The sequence below is a fragment of the Scyliorhinus canicula genome, chromosome 17, assembly GCF_902713615.1.
Source record: "Scyliorhinus canicula chromosome 17, sScyCan1.1, whole genome shotgun sequence".
In the NCBI taxonomy this organism is placed as follows: Eukaryota; Metazoa; Chordata; class Chondrichthyes; order Carcharhiniformes; family Scyliorhinidae; genus Scyliorhinus; species Scyliorhinus canicula.
In genome coordinates, this window is record NC_052162.1 from 93,201,378 (window position 1) to 93,221,740 (window position 20,363).

Below are 20,363 nucleotides of genomic sequence, written 5' to 3' on the forward strand. Positions count from 1 at the left end.
TGTGCGGAACTTGGCTATACGTTTCTGCTCGGCGATTTTGCATTGTCGCGCATCCTGAAGGCTGTCTTGGAGAACGCTTACCCGAAGATCAGAGGCTGAATGCCCTTGTCTGCTGAAGTCTTCCCCGACTGGAAGGGAACATGCCTGCCTGCCGATTGTCACGCGATGTCAGTTCACCCGTTGTCGGAGCGTCTGCATGTTCTTGTCAACGTACCACGCTTCGGAACAACCTTTCCTGCAGCGTATACGGTAGACAACGTTGTCTGAGTCGCACGAGTATGTACCACGTACCTGGTGGGTGGTGTTCTCACGTGTAATGGTGGTATCCATGTCGATCGTCTGGTATCGTCTTACATTTTTGACTTTGTCTATACAAATATATATTATATATATATATATATGTTTCTGGAATCGACCTCTCCATTCACCTGAGGAAGGAGCAGTGCTCCGAAAGCTAGTGATGCGAAACAAACCTGTTGGACTTTAACCTGGTGTTGTGAGACTTCTTAATGTGCTCACCACAGTCCAACACTGGCATCTCCACGGTATTGTTGTGTCATCAGCAAACTTAGATGTGAGGTTCTCTAAGTCAATAACTATGGCATCGTTGAGGCCCCAACACTGATCCTTGCTGGACATGAAAGATCACATACTGCCAATGAGAATGGCCGAAATATTCTGGCATTTCCCGTCGACAAGATGTTCCCATCCCGCCGATAACGAACCCCTATTGCAGGTTTCCCGGCAGTGGGGGAGCATATAATGGGAAACCCCGGGTAACAGTGGTGGGACCAGAAGATCCTGACATCAACCAAGGGCGGGCCATATCCTCCGCCATACAATACGCTTCAGAAGGGCTCAGAAAATCCCACCAACAATCTGCCATTGTCCTAACATTTTATCTCCGGCTGCTGAGCCACTCTCCCAGTAAAATCAATAATTCAGCCTGAATACCATGAGTTTTGGCTTTATTTAACAGTTTCCTGTGAAAAACCTTACCATATCCTTCCTGAAAGTCCATATAAAAACACAGACACAAAGATATATCCTCTACTTTAATCACCTCTTCAATAAATTCAGTCAGGTTTATCACGTGTGTCTTACTCTTTGCAAATTAATGCTGACTTCCTCTGATCAGCTGCAAATTATCAAAGTGCTCACTGCCTCCTCCCTTAATTACAGACACGAGCAATTTCAGGACAGCAGAATTTTGGCCAACTCACCTTTGCCACCTTTCTTAAGCAAGGGACGGGCATGTGAAATCTGAAAGAATTGTTCCCAAATCAAGAGACCTTGGGGCGATTTTATAATAAAAAATAAAGACAGCAAATGCTGGGAAAATCTCAGAAGGTCGGGCAATATCTATGGAAAGAGAAACAGGGTTAATGTTTTGAGTCCGTATGACTCTCCATCAGAGCTAAATGGAGGTGGAAATGTGATGGATTTTAAACTGTGCCAAACAGAAGGTCAGGGATTGGTGGAAACTTTGGACACATTTGACAAAGATGTCATGGACACAAGGCAAAGGGAGGGGGAGGGACATGAGGACAAAACATTGGTTTAAAAAGTGTGGCAAGAGGGAGGAGGGAGTTCATGTTCTGAAGATGGCATTGACAAGGTTCGTACCTACATTCTTAAAATCCTATGATGGAAACATAGAACGTATAGTGCAGAAGGAGGCCATTCGGCCCATCGAGTCTGTACTGACCTACTTTAAGTCCTCACTTCCAACCTACCCCCGTAACCCAGTAACTCCTCCTAACCTTCTTTTTTGGACACTAAGGGCAATTTAGCATGTCCAATCCACCTAGCCTGTATGTCTTTGGACTGTGGGAGGAAACCTGAGCACCCGGAAGAAACCTACGCAGACACGAGGAGAATGTGCAGACTTCACACAGACAGTGACCCAGCAGGAAATCGAACCTGGGACCCCCGGTGCTGTGAAGCGACAGCGCTAGCCACTGTGCTACCATGCTGCTCACAGAAGAGAAATAACAGCGAAACACCGTCCAGCCTTGCATTGGCCCGGAATCGAACCAGGGTCGTCCGCATGGCAGGCGCGAATTCTACCACGGAACCACCAATGCAGCCCCTCTGGGTCCTCGGGAGCGTATCACTCTACTCTATTGTCTTCCTGATGGTTAATTTGGATGTGCTAATTTTGGTGACTGTCGCTGATTAAACATGAGTTTCTTCAGGATGGTTAGCATTCTATCTTCTTCCTCTACTGATGCAAAGTAATTGCTCTAATTTATTAAATTGCTGTCAGTTTCAAAGGGAAACATTTATTAGGGCATAGAGGCTGGCTCTTAACCAGCCTCTATGCCCTAATAAATGTAATTTTTGAGCAGACTTTTACAACACTTACAATTTTCTCTTCATACCCCATTTATGTTATTCTTACTATGTGTTATTTCTGTTATTCACTAATTTTCCAGGAACAGTTCTTTTGTAGCACTTTAGTATGTTTTTTTCTTTTAGCTTTATTTTATCCCTTTTTTGAAGTGATCCTTCACTTCTTTTTTCAGAAAAGCAGTTATTTCCTATCAGAAATATAGGCTCGTCCTGCATCACATTTGATTCTTTTGTGAACACCTTCAACTAATCTGTTATTTTATCCAGTTTATTCTGACTCGTTGCATTAAAGTCAGCTTTATCCGAATCTAGAACCTTTGAAGCGGTTTCATGTTTCTTCCTTACAAACACAACGTTGACCAATTGTCATATTATGGTCACTATTAGGTAAATTAGGTTGTTAACTGTATCTGGCACATTATTCCTAATTAAGTCCAGGATGGCCTTGCCCCTTGTTGATTTTGGGCCAGATCCTCTCCGGAACCATGAATGTTGCTATTTCTCGACTCCACAATCCCATCCCTGGCATACCCCCTCACTCCCACCATGCTTTCATCTCCATGACACATGGCGAACAAGGTTAAGCATTGTCACCTCTCTAGACAGGCCCAAAGCAGTAATGGAGGTATGTGGGTGCTAAATCGGTGTTCGGGGTGGGGGGGGTTGGTGGGGGGGGGGGGGGGGGGGGGGAAGGAAGAGTTGTAGAAGGGTCACCTCATTTCATGGTATATCCAACCTATGGTTTTTCGGTTCCCTAGCCTTCACCCGCATCCACCTCACCAGCCTATCTCCGTGTCTCTTCCATTTAACTTATGTTTCCTCTTTACTCAAGCGGTTGAATAAACTCGGTTCGTTCTCTGGAATGGCGGAGGCTGAGGGGCGACCTGATAGAGGTCTACAAAATGATGAGGGGCATAGACAGAGTGGATAGTCAGAGGCTTTTCCCCAGGGTAGAGGGGTCAATTACTAGGGGGCATAGGTTTAAAGTGCGAGGGGCAAGGTTTAGAGGGGATGTACGAGGTAAGTTTTTTTTACACAAAGGCTAGTGGGTGCCTGGAACTCGCTGCCGGAGGAGGTGGTGGAAGCAGGGACGATAGTGACGTTTAAGGGGCATCTTGACAAATACATGAATAGGATGGGAATAGAGGGATACGGACCCAGGAAGTGTAGAAGATTTTAGTTTAGACGGGCAGCATGGTCGGCCCAGGCTTAGAGGGCCGAAGGGCCTGTTCCTGTGCTGTACTTTTCTTTGTTCTTTGTTCTTTTGTTCTTTATGCCATATCCCCTCCATGCTCCTCATGACCTCCATGTATCCACTATGTACAGTCACTGTGCACCTCTTGCAAACTCATAAGAACACACTTTTTACTCTCCAGTGAAGAATTCAATAGTACAATTAAAAAAGGCACTTAAATACTATTCAGTGTTTATAAAGTCATGAAAATAAACAAATATAATTCAAAAAACAAAGATAGTTAAATATATTATAATCACATAAAATGGTTAATCAAACAAAAATCTCAGTCCCCTTCACAATTCTGTACACAATCTCCTACTTATCTCGGTTCATTTATAGGTTTTTACATAGATTTTACATAGAATTTACAGTGCAGGAGGCCATTCAGCCCATCGAGTCTGCACCGGCTCTTGGAAAGAGCACCCTACCCAAGGTCAACACCTCCACCCTATCCCCATAACCCAGTAACCCCACCCAACACTAAGGGCAATTTTGGACACTGAGGGCAATTTATCATGGCCAATCCACCTAACCTGCATGTCTTTGGACTGTGGGAGGAAACCGGAGCACCCGGAGGAAACACACGCACACACAGGGAGGATGTGCAGACTCCACACAGACATTGACCCAAGTCGGAATCGAACCAGGGACCCTGGAGCTGTGAAGCGATTGTGCTATCCACAATGCTACCGTGCTGCCCAAGTTTTGAAACTCAACTAAGCTTTTCTAATGGTCACAGCCATGCGAACAAACCATAAGAGGTGAATATTATGGATTCTTTTGAAATCAAAGGAAGAGATGGGTATTTTCTTTCAAAACTACAGCAGGTATTCTATCAATCCACTGGGACCAGGAACAGATAGACATTTTTTTCTTATACAAAATTTTCAATAGGTTTGAATGCATTAGAGTACTTTCTCCACAGATATTAATTTACACAATAATGGGCAATGTTATGGTCAACCTATATTTTCAGGGTAGAGCCCTCGGATCCATTCCTGAATTAAAATCACAGCTAATTAAACAGTACCTAATAATGTCATTGGAAGTTGCCAAGACTTTTTAAACTTAACTGACAAAACCCTACAGCAGGTGGCCTCACAAGGTTCATGAACCTTACCTGGTGGGTTTCCAGCAGGCTTCCAACTCCCAACATGACCAAAATATTATGGGGGATGAAATTCAGATTCCCCCCCCCCAGGCCTTTTTATAATGGCAACCCTGATCTCACAGGACGTGCGCAAATGGTCGCAACCTACCACGTTTGCCGCCTCAGGGAAGACGACGTGGTTGGAGAACGGAGAGTAACGTTAGAATTGGTGGCCAATGAGCCTAAATTTTCCTATTCCTGACCCATTTCAGGCAGGTATGGTGGGGGGGGGGGGGGGGGGGGGGGGTTTCACCCATTGCTGCAACACTGAATGGGGAAGAAATCTAATCTCACCTGCTTATTCTAATCAATATGGAATTAAGCGCTTCAATTAAAACAACGCTGCTTTTACTACATGCTTATATAATCTCTGCATTAATATACTTGCTGTTTCACACTGACTACCAGGGGCCCTTTGCATAACCTTCCACAAAAGTGTTAAATCCTTCTACATTTAAAATTCTACACATAAAGTGTTCACTGCCTCTAGTCTTCCTGTAAACCCCACACAGCCTGATATCCAGCCCTCACCACCTTTCTAAATCTTGTCTCAGTAATGGGCACCATGTCTACACCATATCAAGTTGCATTTGTGCCTGCAATTTATTCAGTTTGTTCCTTACATGCTGTGCATTTGCAAAGAACATTTATTTGAACCCCAACTCTGACATTCTACTGATGTTTTGCTCACACATTTCGCATTTCTTTATTCCCGGTTTAATCTTCGAGTTTTTCCATTTATTTTGGGGTCATTGAGCATAATTTCTGACGATCGCACTGCTCCCTTTCCTTTTGATAGTTTTTGAGTTTTTGAGCTTGTATTAATCTTACCTTTCCAGCCTTGATGCTCCTCCCATTTACAGGTTTAAAGTCCTGGTGACTGCCCTGTTCATCCTTTCCATCAGGAAAGCTAACTCCTGGTCTCAGCCCAACTCACATGGAGCCTCTCCCAATAGTTCAGCTCCTTTCTTTCCCAGTACTAGTACCAACATCCCATAAAATGCAACCCCTCTTTCCCACACCACTTATTCAACCATGTGTTCACCTCCCTAATCAGTTTATCCCTGTGCAAACTTACCTGTGGCCTCAATACATTTGCTGTTTCAATACATTTGACTGCCAGGGGCCCCAGGCGTAACCTTCCACTATAGAGTTAAATCCTTCTACATTTTAAATTCTACCTATAAAGTCTCCATGCCTGTTTACTTCATTGTACCATCTCTTATCATCAAAGTAATTTAAGCTTTAACCGCTAAGACTAATCCTCCCCTCCAGATGATTCTCTAGTCTTCAGAGATGATTTCCCTTGTTGTCCTTGTCATTTCTGGTGATTTCTGAACAGGGCCTCTGGTCTACTGTCCCCTATACAGTATTGTTGGTCCATGGACCACCACAGTGACTGGATCCTTCTCTCCCTCACCTTTCAATATCTTGCAATACTCAATTTACAATCTGAACACGTTAATTACGCAGCAACATAGAGTGAAGTATCTAATTCTCTGACTCAGAAATGTGCATGAAATGGAATACGCTGGCATATTTACCTCAGGTTCAGCCAGTTTGGAGAAATTTGAACGTTTTCCTATGTAGAATTCAATTCCTTCAAAAGCTCCCTCCAGGGTAAGACCTCGAATCAGCAGTAAAATTAGGGCCACATAAGGGAATGTCACAGCAAAATAAACCACCTGACCATGGAGAGGAGCTTGTTAGATTTCCCTGCATTACTGGTACAACATTTACAGTATTGAATCCAATTGACTAGCAAACTGATAGATTTATAATGAAGCTGAAGACAATTGGAGGAGTAATAACAATATGAAGCGTATATTTAACACTGTGTTACAGACATATTCAAAACATAAAATATTATTCTAGCTCTAATCTTGCATTGATAAGTGCAAAGGCAACACATTCCAACAAGTACAATGGGGCAAATGCAATGAAGGTGACCACAGACATTAATACTACTTCTGTTGTTCAATTAAGCCGTCTTTGACTCAAATAAAAACTTAAAAATCTCTTCGCCTGAACAGATTAACAAGCTTTGAAAACAAATTGATTTTTGAGAGAACGCAAGGCATTTTACAATTAATCTCGAGCTTTGGATATATAGTCACTGCTGCACTGTAAGCAAACACAGAAGCTATTTGTGCTCAGCCATGTCCCTCAAAAAGCAATGAGATAAATGTAGTTTTGTGGAGAACCTCTAATACGAAAAGGGGCTTTAATAGATTCACAAGCTCCAGATCGGCCATTTCTGAGCGGTTTGGAGATTAATTTTAGCCAGTTTACTATTGCATTCATTTAATTTTGCTGCTACTTGCCTTACCATGCACATATGGGTTGTCAATCAGAATAATTAAAAAACTTTTTGGAAAAACGCAGAGGACTAATAACCTATATCTGCCCGCAAAGAAAAATTGCCTTTCTGTGACAAGCAGTACATGGCTCCTACCACCAGATGGGGCTGTATGGCCACACTTGAACACTTTGACCTTTATACTAGCTGATTTCTCAGGAGAACCCTGATCCCATCATGCTCAATGCATGAAATAAATCATTAAGAAAAGATATAGCAAGGTGGGGTATCGGGGGTCGGGGGAGGGGAGGGGAGGGGGGGTGCTCAGGAGCTATGACTGGCTGCAGCTGATCAAGTTCACCAATCTCATCTGCTGCCCTGTCACATCTGACAATGATGGCCAGAAGGTGATGGTGAGGTCTCAAGGTCTGTGCCAGAAGTAATTCAGACATAGAATTGTGAGGAATTTTTGCAGCTCCTACACACAATAGAAAGCTGGCACATTGGAGGGATGGTACCAATAAAGGGTGTCCTGATATTTCGCTGGACCTCTTTGAAGAGAAAGGCTGCGATGGTGACCTTGAAGAGGCAAACACAAAGGCAGTCCCCTCACAAGCCGATACCCCATGCACCCCCACCACATCAAAAGCACAAGGGGGAATCACCCATCAGCAGAACCAGATCTGTAAATGGGGTTCACTTTGTCTTTGTTTTTGTGTTTTATTTCTGAATACCTTTCCCTTATTGCCTTCGCCAGCATAGAAAATGTTTAACATTTGCCAAATTAAATTTTACCTTTCCTGAAAATTTGATTCCTTTGCACAACACGACCAAAACTATCGACCAGGATAGAAACAGACAGAGGGCGAGATGCCAGACAATCCCCCCAGTCTCATTAATTGATCCTGAGCGGCGTAAAACAACGACACTAAATGAAAAATGACAGAGCATGTTAAGGCAGTCATTCTGTACAAGGGCAATTAGTCTCAAATTTTGGCTGTATAGTCACCCTGTAATGTAAACAAACACAGAAGCTATTTGTTCAAGGGTTAATTCTTCAGGAACGCACAGAGCTTGTTTAATTACTTGGGGGAAAGGGTCACAGTGCAACGCAGAAAAATTCAGCAGCGTCTGAACTAGGAAACACAAATGAAGTCAAATTTAACTCATTATTGGCTTCCTGAGCAAGGATTGCATCTGTGGCCAAGTCCTTTGAAGACATGACAAATATGGATGTGAAGGGAGCGCCAATTGGCATTGGCCATGTGGCATTTTCGATGGCATTCAATAAGCTTTCGCAAGTGAGATTATGCCAGTAAAGGTCGAGGTGGGCAGTGCGTCGATTGGGTATATCCACCTCAATGGAGTGATTATAGTGGATGTCACGTTACCCTCCCCTCCCAAGCGCTGCATTTAGCAGGAACTGCCTAGCACCATCTTTGGAAACAATGTGGACAGTCAAGCTTCCCCTTCTTAATTTTCCCTTAGTGTCCAAAAGTTAGGTGGGCTTACGTGGATGAGACGGGGAAGTGGGCCTGGGTAGGGTGCACTTTCAGAGGATTGGTGCAGACTCGATGGGCCAAATGGCCTCCTTCTGCACTGTAGAAGAGAAAGTCCGAGTCATCAAGCGGGCGCCAATGCCCGAGAACACGACAGAGCTAAGGTTGTTCTGGGGGCTCATTACTTATTATGGAAAATGTATTCCAAACCTAGCAACCAAACTAGCACCTCTGCATGTGTTCCCAAAGAAGCACCAGAAATGGGCATAGAAAGGTCCTTTCACAAGTGGGGGATTTCGGGGGTTTATGCAGACGAATGGGATGAAGCACATTCGAACCACCCCATATCATGTTCTTCGAACGATCTAGATGAGCGGGCAGTGCAAACCTTTAAGCAAGGCAAGAAAAAATGTACCACAGGGTGAGTTGAAACAAAACTGGGATGTTTTTAGTTTAATTATCAGACTACCAGGCCTCGATGGCGATGTTGAGATGTTGGTGCAGTAGTGTGCAGCATGTCAAGAACATCAAAACCTCCCGTCATCAGTCTTGCACCACCCATGGGGTGCCCTTGCGTGCATTTGCATGCCGACTTGGCCAGGCCCTTACTGGGGTCAATGTTTCTGCCATTGGTCAATGCCCATTCAAAGTGGATGGAGGTATACCCACAAGAACAGGCATTTGCAAAAATAAAGTGCCAGATCCTCACAGTTAAAAGGTTTCACCAATACATCTAAAAACATAGGTTTGCAATAATCACGGACCACAAGGCCATATTCGGCCTTTTCCAAGAAGATAAAATGATACCGCCAATAACTTCGACCAGTGTCCAGCGTGAGCATTGCTGATGGTAACGTGTGAATATACTTTTGAGTATCGCCCAGGCGCACAGATTGTGCACGTAGATACCCTTAGCCGACTTCCGCTGTCTATACGCTCCCATCCCCGCCAAGGGTGGTCAAATTTGTATTGGCACTAAATTTCATGGACAATACTTGTCACAGCCTCACAAGTTCATGCATGGACTCATAAGGATCATACATTGGCAAAACTATGCCACGTCATCCTACATGAGGAACAGCAGGGGAAACGTCCAGATGAACTATGCACATTTGCAACTAAGCAACATGCGTTCAGTGATAATGACAACATCCTCTCGGGGGCAGCACGGTGGCACAGTGGTTAGCACTGCTGCCTCAAGGCGCCAAGGTCCCAGGTTTGATCCCAGCTCTGGGTCACTGTCCGGTTGGGGTTTGCGTGGGTTTCACCCCCACAACCCAAAGATGTGAAGGGTAGGTGACTTGGCCACGTAAATTGTTCTTAATTGTAAAAAATGAATTGAACACTCTTAAATTGAAAAAAAAAAAGGACGGCATCCTCCTGTGGAGAACCCGCATGCTCGTCCTGAGGCAAGGCCCAAAGCTAATTTGCAGGATTTGCACAGTGGGCAAATGGAGGTTTCTAAAATGAAGAGCTACATGGGGTGGCCAGGCCTCGATGGCGATATTGAGATATTGATGCAGTAGTGTGCAGCATGTCAAGAACATCAAAACCTCCCGTCATCAGTCTTGCACCACCCGTGGGGTTCCCTTGAGTGCATTTGCATGCCAACTTGGCCAGGCCCTTACTGGGGTCAATGTTTCTGCCATTGGTCAATGCCCACTCAAAGTGGATGGAGGTATACCCAATGCCTTCCACCACTTCGCGAGTCACCATGGAGAAGCTACGCCAATCATTCCGCAGTCACATTATTCCACAGATGCTGGTCACTGACAAAAGCATCCCTTTCACAAGTGGGGGATTTCTGGGGTTTATGCAGTCGAATGGGATGAAGCACATTCGAACCGCCCCATGTCATGTTCTTTGAACTTTCTAGCTGAGCGGGAAGTGCAAACCTTTAAGCAAGGCAAGAAAAAATGTACCACAGGGTGAGTTGAAACAAAACTGGGATGTTTTTAGTTTAATTATCAGACCAGACCACATGTTACGACCAGCAGAGGCTGGGTCGACAGCTCTGAACCCAATTAAAATTGACAATTCCTAACCTTGGTGGGAAGCTGGAAAATAAACATGACCTCCAGAGAAGGTAGAGAATTCTTAGAATTTACAGTGTAGAAGGAGGCCATTCGGCCCATCGAGTCCGTACCAGCTCTTGGAAAGAACACCCCCACTTAAGCCCACACCTCCATCCTATTTCCCCAGCCCAGTAACCGCAGCTAACCTTTTTTGGACACTAAAGCCAATTTATCATGGCCAATCTACCTAAACTGCACATCTTTGAACTGTGGGAGGAAACCGGAGCAGCCGGAGGAAACCCACGCAGACATGGGGAGAACGTGCAGACTCCGCACCGACAGTGATCCAAGCCGGGATTCAAACCCGAGACCCTGGAGCTGTGAAGCAACTGTTCTAACCACTGTGCTACCGTGCTGCCCGTATTGTGACCACAGGAGGCAGGACAATGGATTCAAGCCAGAAGACACAGCATACATCCAGAGTTTTGGCGATAGTAACGAATGGATTGCGGGGACCTAAGTGGAGAAGACAGGACCAGTCTCCCATACGTTAAAACCAGAGAATGGACTGTACGCAAACATGTGGACCACCTCAAAGGCGGAGGCCTGCACCAAAGCTAACCCCATCAGACAAATCAATCCTTTGTTCCATCATGCCTAGGGAGCACAACCGTCCAGGGACCAGTGCCCAGGTCTCCATGAGATGGGAGACTACATCAAATATGGGTACTGAATCCTCAATATTATCGGAGGATAGTAAAGTCAGAGACAGACCTCCAACAGGACTCTTCCAATGGTTGCTGTGGAAACGACATTCCCCGATGTGTTCCATACCCCGACCGAGCCCCACAGCTGCTGGAAGCACAAATGTGGGAATGTGGTGAAGGAGAACTCCTCTGAATCCAGCGAAAAATGAACATTCAGACGTCTGGGAGGAGGGATGTAATAACTCCCACGACCGATTGATCTTCCCTGGGACTCCTGGAATACCAATTTCCCTGCTCAAGGGCGCAGGCCCATCAGCTGGGACTCATAGAATCAGCCCTTAAAAACGGGCCCAGATTGGGACCGGCATGATCGGCAGTTCCGGTTGGGACGTAGGTGGTGTGTGTCGCCTTGCGGTCTTGTCTTGTGGCTGAAAATGAACTGCCGTTCTGATTCACTTCCTCAGGTCTCCTGAGCTTTTCATACCTTGTCCACTCTCCCTTACCCTCATCCTCAGGTGTGAAATGAAGTGGAGGCTGCAGATGGTGTGGCGCTGGAACTCCTGTTTTCCTCTCCAACACCATCCTCATAATTCCCTCACCCAAAACCTTATATTCTAATTTTCCACTTTCACGTGACTGCCTGGGAAGTTACAGCATATCCAGTGGCAAAAACAGCAGGGCCCCCACCACACTGATGAAGCAGTGCCATTACTCTGCCTTAAATTCTCATCCACTGGTTTTGAGTTTGCCGTTGTGTGAATGTTACAGGTTAGTGTACAGTCGGGATTTTCAGGCACTGCGTGGGTATCAGAGGGTTGCAACCAGGCCAGGAGAACAGGGCAGCTGATGGGCAAAATTACCAAAGGACAAGATGGCAGCTGAATTCAGATGAAGAATCTGATGGGGCAATCTTCAGGAGAATGCTGCTATCCAGCAAACCTCAGAAGACATTCCACAAAACCACCCCACCAGCTGTTCAATTTGCTGAGTAGCCCTTGAATTAGCATTGCTTCAGGACCCAAAGAGCAGCAAAACGCCTGATCTTTGATGAGTGATGTGCAAACCTGTTGCCTAAATTCAGGCATCACATCAGCCATTTTAGGCAATGTGGTCTCAGGATTTCGCTAAATCAGAGCCTTCCAAATCACTCTTGGAACACCCCTGCTCGCACTGTCCTCTTCCCAGAATGCAGCGTGCTGTGCAGAAAGTGTCCAATGATATTTATTTATTACATATCTATTACATTTATTAGCCACTGACCCCCCCGGGGGTCGGAGAATCGCCCGGGGACGGCGTCAATCTCGCCCACGCTGTGTCCCGAATTCTCCGCCCCCCGAGATTCGGCGGGGGCGGGAATTGCGCCGCGCCGGTCGGCGGGCCCCCCGCGGCGATTCTCCGGCCCGCAATGGGCCAAAGTCCCGCCGCTGACAGGCCTTTCCCACCGGCATGGTTTAAACCACCTCTGGTACCGGCGGGATTGGCGGCACGGGCGAGCTCCGGGGTCCTGGGGGGGGGGGGGGGGCACGGGCGATCTGACCCCGGGAGGTGCCCCCACGGTGGCCTGGCCCGCGATCAGGGCCCACTGAGCGGCGGGCGGGCCTGTGCCGTGGGGGCACACTTTTTCTTCCGCCCCGCCATGGCCTTCACCATGGCGGAGGCGGAAGAGACTCCCTCCCCTGCGCATGTGCCAGTATGACATCAGCTGGCGGGCGCCAAAGGCCATTCGCGCCGGCCGGCGGAGCGGGAGCCACTCCAGCATGGGCCTAGCCCCTCAATGTGAGGGCTTGCTCCTAGAGGTGCGGAGAATTCCACACCTTTGGGGAGGTCCGACGCCGGAGTGGTTCACGCCACTCCGTCCCGCTGGGACCCCCCCGCCCCGTCGGGTAGGGGAGAATCTCGGCCCTGTTTTCTAACCTTTCTACTGAAGGGAATAACCTTATATTTTTTCACATTATATTCTATCTGACGCCTTCTTGCCCACTCAGTTAACCTGTCGATACCTGTCCTATGCAATTTGCGTCCTTCTTGCAAATTATATTCTCACCTAACTTTATTTTCATTAAACTTGGTCCTTTAATCTAAGTTCTTAAATCTAAATTCTCATCATAGATTGTAAATAGCTGAGGGACAAGTACTAATTGTTGCAACACCCAACAAGCCTGTCAACCCAAAAATAGCTATTTTATTACTATTGTCTATTTTCTGTCCATTAAACAATCCTCAATCAAAGTCTCTCGAGTATTATTTTCTTTGCAATATCCTTTCATGCGGAATCTTATTGAATGTCTTTGAGAATCCAAATATATATACATCCGCTGGTACCTCCTTATCCCAATGGCTGTGGACCCGAGCTCAAATCCCACCAGGAAAGATGGTGAAATTTGAATTCAATAGAAATCTGGAATTAAAAGTCTAATGATGAACATGAAACCATTGGTGATTATCCAGGGGCTGGGCTGTTTAGCTCAGGGCTAAATCGCTGGCTTTGAAAGCAGACCAAGGCAGGCCAGCAGCACAGTTCGATTCCCGTATCGACCTCCCCAAACAGGCGCAGGAATGTGGCGACTAGGGGCTTTTCACAGTAACTTCATTTGAAGCCTACTTGTGACAATAAGCGATTTCCATTTTCAAACAACCCAAATGTTCATTTAGGGAAGGAAATCTGCCAGAGAACCATGGAATTCCTATAGTACATAAGGAGATCATTCGGCCCACAGGGTCTGCATTGACTCTCTGAAAGAGCACCAAACCTAGGCCGAGTCCCGCACCTTATCCCCGTAACCCCACCTAACCTGCACATCTTTGGACTGTGGGAGGAAACCGGAGCACCCGGAGGTAATCCACGCAGACACGGAGAAAACATGCAAACTCCACACATTCACCCAAGATCGGAATTGAACTTGGTTTCTGACACTGAGGAGGCAGTGTTAGCCACCATTCTGTCCTTACACGGTGAGGCGTACAGGGACTGGAGAATCGTGGGACAGGCGCCGGTCCCGATTCGGGCGTAATAGTGGATTCTCCGCTCCCCCAAACGCGATTTCACCACGGGGCTGCGGAGCATCCAGCCCCATTTGTCTTTAAAGTTTCAGCAATATCATAAGAATATGCCCAGATGCATTTGTACCCAGTTTAAAAGAGTAATTTTCCATAGATCTACCGTCACGTCTGTACTTGAAAATGAGATGGTGTTGTGACTAAGGCAATGTTCTAAGTTGGCATCAGTTTTGATTTTTGGGGCAGCACAGTGGCAGAGTGGTTAGTGCTGCTGCCTGACGGTGCCGAGGACCCGGGTTCGATTCTGACCCCGGGTCACTGATCGTGTGAAGTTTGCACGTTCTCCCCGGGTCTGCGTGGGTCTTACCCCCACAACCCAAAGATGTGCAGGCTAGGTGGAATGGCCATGGTAAATTGCCCCTTAATTGGAAAAAAAAGTTCAATTTTTGATTGCAATCCCATCTAGACTCCAATCACGACCACTTGGAAGGCTCATCCTTAGATGGCTGCTGGGGTCTCGTGTTGTAGTTGGGGATCTAACTGCACTCCCCCCCCCCCCCCCCCCCCCCCCCCGCCCTCCACCAATCCTACCCCACCTCTGCTGTATCCCATGCCTGCTTTATGTCAAGAAGTGGTGTGGCAATGGGAACCACACTATCAGAGCATCCCCCACTCACTGCTGCACTCAGAGAAAGAGGTGGTCTTTATGGCAGTTGCTTGTGGGTTTTGAGCCTCACAATCTTGGGAATTTACTACTTTTACTGCTTTCAATGCAGTACTTTTTTTACTGCAGCACGGTAGCATTGTGGATAGCACAATTGCTTCACAGCTCCAGGGTCCCAGGTTCGATTCCGGCTTGGGTCACTGTCTGTGCGGAGTTTGCACATCCTCCCCGTGTGTGCGTGGGTTTCCTCCGGTTGCTCCGGTTTCCTCCCACAGTCCAAAGATGTGCAGGTTAGGTGGATTGGCCATGATAAATTTCCCTCAGTGTCCAAAATTGCCCTTAGTGTTGGGTGGGGTTACTGGGTTATGGGGATAGGGTGGAGGTGTTGACCTTGGGTAGGGTGCTCTTTTCAGGAGCCGGTGCAGACTCGATGGACCGAATGGCCTCCTTCTGCACTGTAAATTCTATGATAATATATGAATGTGACCATAAAATACCCACTGTTCTGATGGTGCCACTGCAATCCCTGAAATGTTGGCCACACTGCCAAATTCCCCCGCCACAAATATCCAAGTTGACGTTTGGGGATTATGCCTCGTGCTGGGGGTTCGTTCAGAGCTGTAGGTGTTACAATGGATCTCAGGTGAGGAATGGATCTGGTCCAATGATTAAACAATGATTAAACAATGATCACCCGGAAAACTACTCCCACCTTGTCGAAATGGCTCACAACACTAGAATCAGCCCTCTTCACTCAAATCTTTGCCGAAGTAGTGCAGTTGCATCAAACCAGCAGTGGATTCAACATACCAATTCCACTAATATCTATAGTTGCCGCGACCTGCAAAATTTATACTTACTCCCAGTAATGCTCACTTCGGCTCTGATAAGTTGCATTCTTTTTGCAGTCATCGCTAGTTCCTTGACCACCAGATGCAAATCCAAATGTGCATGCAGGATCTGAAAGATGGTAAAATGGAGTCATGGAAAACTGATCATAAGAAAAAATCATTTCTTGCATTGTTCCTGTGCTCCATACCAGGGTCTGAATTTTACTCTACCTCCCGGTGGGTTTTAACATGGGAGGAACGTGGGGGAAGCGGTCTCGGACAGGAAACACACCTCCTATTAAGGCCCTTAATTTAGTGGGCCTTTTCCAGCCCAGCCTCAATGTTCTGGCTGGTGAGCACCGGATAACTGAGGGTGGAAAATGAAATAATGTGCTATCCTCGATCTTGGGGTGGCGCCTCAATTGGAAGCCCCCTTCTGACTGTGGGCGCCGTCCCCTCGCAGACCAGTCACTTCTGGACCTCCGTCAACCCCAGCCAATTCCCATCATTACCCACTCACCCCCACCACATACCCCTGCCACTGTTGCAACCCCCACCCCCTCGCTTGAGCATAAACCAGTTATCAGGGATGTTGGAGGGTGATGTGTTCCCCGTCAACTCTCCAGATGGCGGGGGTAGAGCATCCATTAAACTAAGCTGTACTGTTTAATTATATTGAAGTTACTTATCCAATTTCCTTTTAACCATAGTTATTCAACTGACATCAATAATCATTTTCAGGAAGGCATTCCATATTCCAATAACCCCTTTAAATAAAATTAACTCTGAATTAGTTTCCCTAATATCAAGATAATATTCCCTCTGCAGGATCTGAATTTTGTTTACAATTTAATTTCTTTTACCCTCTTAAAATGTTCCTCATTTAACACTATCTGTTGTATTGAATACAGTCTGTTTCCTTTTGAATCCTTCTGCACAAGACAAAATTTATTCCTGTCAGGGTGGCAGTGTCGGTACTTTTTGCAACCCAGTGGCTTGCTATGCCACGATAAAGGTTGCAAGGTGACCAAGTCTGGGAACTTAATAGACAAGGGATACTAGGCAGGATTCTCCCAAATCGGCGCGATGGCCCAACGGTGGCGTAAAAAACAGCATGAACAACTCCGGCGTCGGGCCGACCGGAAGTTGTGGAATTCTCCGCACTTCCAGGGGCTAGGCCGGCACCGGAGGGGTTGGCTGCAGCCAGCGCCGATCGGGCTGCGCGAGTTAGCATATGCGCAGAACCACCAGCGTGATTCAGCGCATGCGGAGACCCGCCGGCGTATTCTGGTACATGCGCAGGGGGGGTGCCTTCTATGCACCAGTCATGGTGGAGCCCTACAGGGGCCGGTGCGGAAGAAGTGCCCCCACAGCACAGGCCCATCTGCAGATCGGTGGGCTCCGATCGCGGGCCAGGCCACCGTGGGTCAGATCCCCCACGACCCCCCCCCCCCCCCCCCCCCCCCCGAGGACTGCACCAGCCAACTTACCTGCCAGGTCCCGCCATGTGGAACCATGTCCAATCCACGCCGGCGGGACAGACCAAAAACTGAGGGCGCTCGGACAATTGCCGGGGGAGGGGGGGGCGCTGCCAATGGCCCCTGACCGGCGTGATGCCCGCCCCGCCTGAAAACCGGCACCAGAGAGAATATGGCAGCCAGCATCGGAGCGGGATTCACGCCGTCCCCGGGGATTCTCCGACCCAGCGGGGAGTCGGAGAATGCCGCCCATGATATTTCAAAAGGATAGAAAGGAAACAAAGGTAGGCTAGCTTTGTTAATAAAGGGTAAAATTAGTACAGTGGCGAAAAGTTATTTTAGTAAAAATATCAAAATTTGGGATCACTTTGGGTTGAAATGAGACATAAGAAGGGAAGTAAGTCACTGGTAGGTGTTGTTTATATGCCCCTTAACAGCAACTACAATGTAGGACAGAATATAAATCAATACATAATGGAGCTTGTGAGAAATGCACTTCAATAATCTTGAGGGATTTTAATCTTCATAGGTAAGTATAAGTTTATAGAATGGTTTCCGTACAATTTCTTAGAACAATATGTTGTGGAATCAACCAGATAATTTCAAACCTGGTAATGTCTAATGAAAAGGGATTTATAGATTGCCACATCATAAAGTATCCTCTAGGGAAGAGTGATCATAACATGGCGGAATTACACATTCCGTTTGTGTTTCATAGTTATGAGTTTGAAACTAGCATCTTAAATGTAAATAAAGCCAATCATAAAGTTTTGAAGACCAGTCAGCAGAAGTAGACTGGGAAATAGCTCAAAAGGTATCATTTTTTAAATCTCATTATTGAAATGTTGGCATTGCTGGCTGGGCCAACATTTATTGTCCATACCTAATTGTCATTGAGAAGATGGTGGTAAGCTGCCTTCTTGAACTTCTGAAGTCCATGTGACGTAGGTACACTCACAATACTGCTAGGGAGGGAATTACAGGATTTTCACTTATTGACAGTGAAGGATGATGGCAGGCATGGAGTGCAAGTTCCATTGGTGGTGTTACAAGGTGATAGCTGCCCTTGTTCGTTGAGGTGGTAATGGTCATGCATTTGAAAGGTGCTGTCGAAGAAGGCCTGGTGAGTTCATGCAGTGCATCTTGTAGATGATACTACTGTTCTGTGCATCTTAGAGTGCATCTTGTAGATGATACTGCTACTACTGTTCATCGGTGGTGAAGGGCGGGAGTGTTTGTGGATGGGTTGCCAATCAAGCAGACTGCTTTGTCCTGGATGATGTCCAGCTTCTTGAGTGTTGTTGAGCTACAATAATCCAGGCAAGTGGAGAATGTTCTATCATACTCCTGACTTGTGCCTTGGAAATGTGGATAAGCTTTGGGGAGTCAGGAGGTGAATTACTCATTAGAGGACTCTTAGCCTCTGACCTGTTCTTGTAACCACTATTTACATGGCTAGTCCATTCAACTGCTGAATGGTAATCCCCAGATGTTGATAATGGGGGATTAAGTGATTGTAATGCTATTGAATGTCATGGGGAGTTGGTGACATTCTCTCTTGGTCGAGATGGTCATTATCTGGGACTTGCCACTTGTCCGCTCAAACCTGGATATTGTCCAAGCCTTGCTGCATTTACACATGGACGACTTCAATGTCTGAGGAGTCAAGAATGATGCTGAACATTGTGCAATCATCTGACCTTATGTTGGAAGGAAGGTCATTGATGAAGTAGCTGAAGATAGTTCAGTCTAGGATACGACCTTGAGGAACTCCTGCAGTGATGTCTTAGGACAGAGATGATTGACCTCCAACAACAACAAGCATCTTCCTTTGTGCCAGATATGACTCCAACCAACGGACCCCCCCCCCCCCCCCCCCCCCCCACACACACACGATTCCTATTGGCTCCAGTTTTGCTAGAGCACCATGGGCACACTGGGCTAAATCGCTGGCTTTTAAAGCAGACCACGGCAGTCCAGCAGCACAGTTCAATTCCCATGCCAGCCTCCCCGAACAGATGCCAGAATGTGGCGACTAGGGGCTTTTCACAGTAACTTCATTGAAGCCTGCTCGTGACAATGAGCGATTTTCATTTCATTTTCATTTCATGCCACACTCAATCAAATGCTGCCTTGATGTCAAGGGCAGTCACTCTCCCCTCACCTTTGAAGTTCACCTCTTTTGTCCATGTTTGAACCAACATGAATGAGGTCAGGAGTTGAGTAACCCTGGTGGAACCCAAACTGAGCATCCGTGAGCAGGTTATTGCTGTGTATGTGCCGCTTGATAGTACTTTGCTGCTAATGGAGAACAGACTGATAGGGCGGTAACTGGCTGGGTTGGATTTGTCTTTGGGTACAGGATATACCTGGTCAATTTTCCACATTAACGGGTAGATGCCAGTGTGGTAGCTGTACTAGAACAGCTTGGCTCGAGGTGCAGCACGTTCTGGAGCACAAGCCTTGCTAGAATATTGTCAGGGACCATAAAGTCTTTGCAGTATCCAGTGCCTTTAGTCATTTTGGGAATCAGGTGGGGTGAATAAAATTGGCGGAAGGCTGGCATCTATGATGTGGGGCCATCTGGAGGAGACCGAGATGGATCATCCACTCGGCACCTCTGGCTGAAGATTATTACACAGATGTTCTGGGCACCCTCATCATTGAGGATGGGGATACTTGTGGAGTCTCCTCCAGTGAACTGCTTACTTGTTCACAACCATTCACGGCTGGATGCGGTAGGACTGCAGGGCTTAGAGTTGATTCATTGGTTTAGGAATCGCTTAGGTCTGTCGATTACTGCTGCCTATGCTGTTTGGCATGCAAGTAGTCCTGTGTTGTCGCTTCACCAGGTTGTCACCTCATTGTTATATATGCCTGGTGCTGCTCCTGGCATGCCTTTCTGTGCTCTTGATTAAACCAGGCTAAATCCCTTCACTTTCTGGTAACAGTATAGTGGGGAAATATGCCGGGCCATGAGATAGATTGCAGATTGTGGCTGAGTACAATACTGCGCTGCTGCTGATGGCTCACAGTGCCTCATGGATACCCAGCCTTGATTTGCCAGATCTGTTCAAATTTTATCCCATTTGGCATGGTGCTAGTGCCACCGTGGAGGCAATCCTTGGTCTC

At 46.8% G+C, this 20,363-nt stretch overlaps 1 protein-coding gene across 6 annotated transcripts in view; it reads right to left on the reverse strand.

Annotated features, from left to right (window-relative positions):
- Positions 1-20,363, reverse strand: part of LOC119951757 (sodium- and chloride-dependent neutral and basic amino acid transporter B(0+)-like) — a 232,723-nt gene that overhangs the window by 120,580 nt on the left and 91,780 nt on the right. For all 6 annotated transcript variants that reach the window (XM_038775089.1, XM_038775091.1, XM_038775087.1 and 3 more), the window contains 3 exons: positions 15,784-15,883; positions 7,837-7,969; positions 6,287-6,427 (listed from right to left, as the gene is read on the reverse strand). In XM_038775089.1, coding sequence (XP_038631017.1) covers positions 6,287-6,427; positions 7,837-7,969; positions 15,784-15,883 — 374 coding nt within the window. The remainder of the gene's footprint in view (positions 1-6,286; positions 6,428-7,836; positions 7,970-15,783; positions 15,884-20,363) is intronic.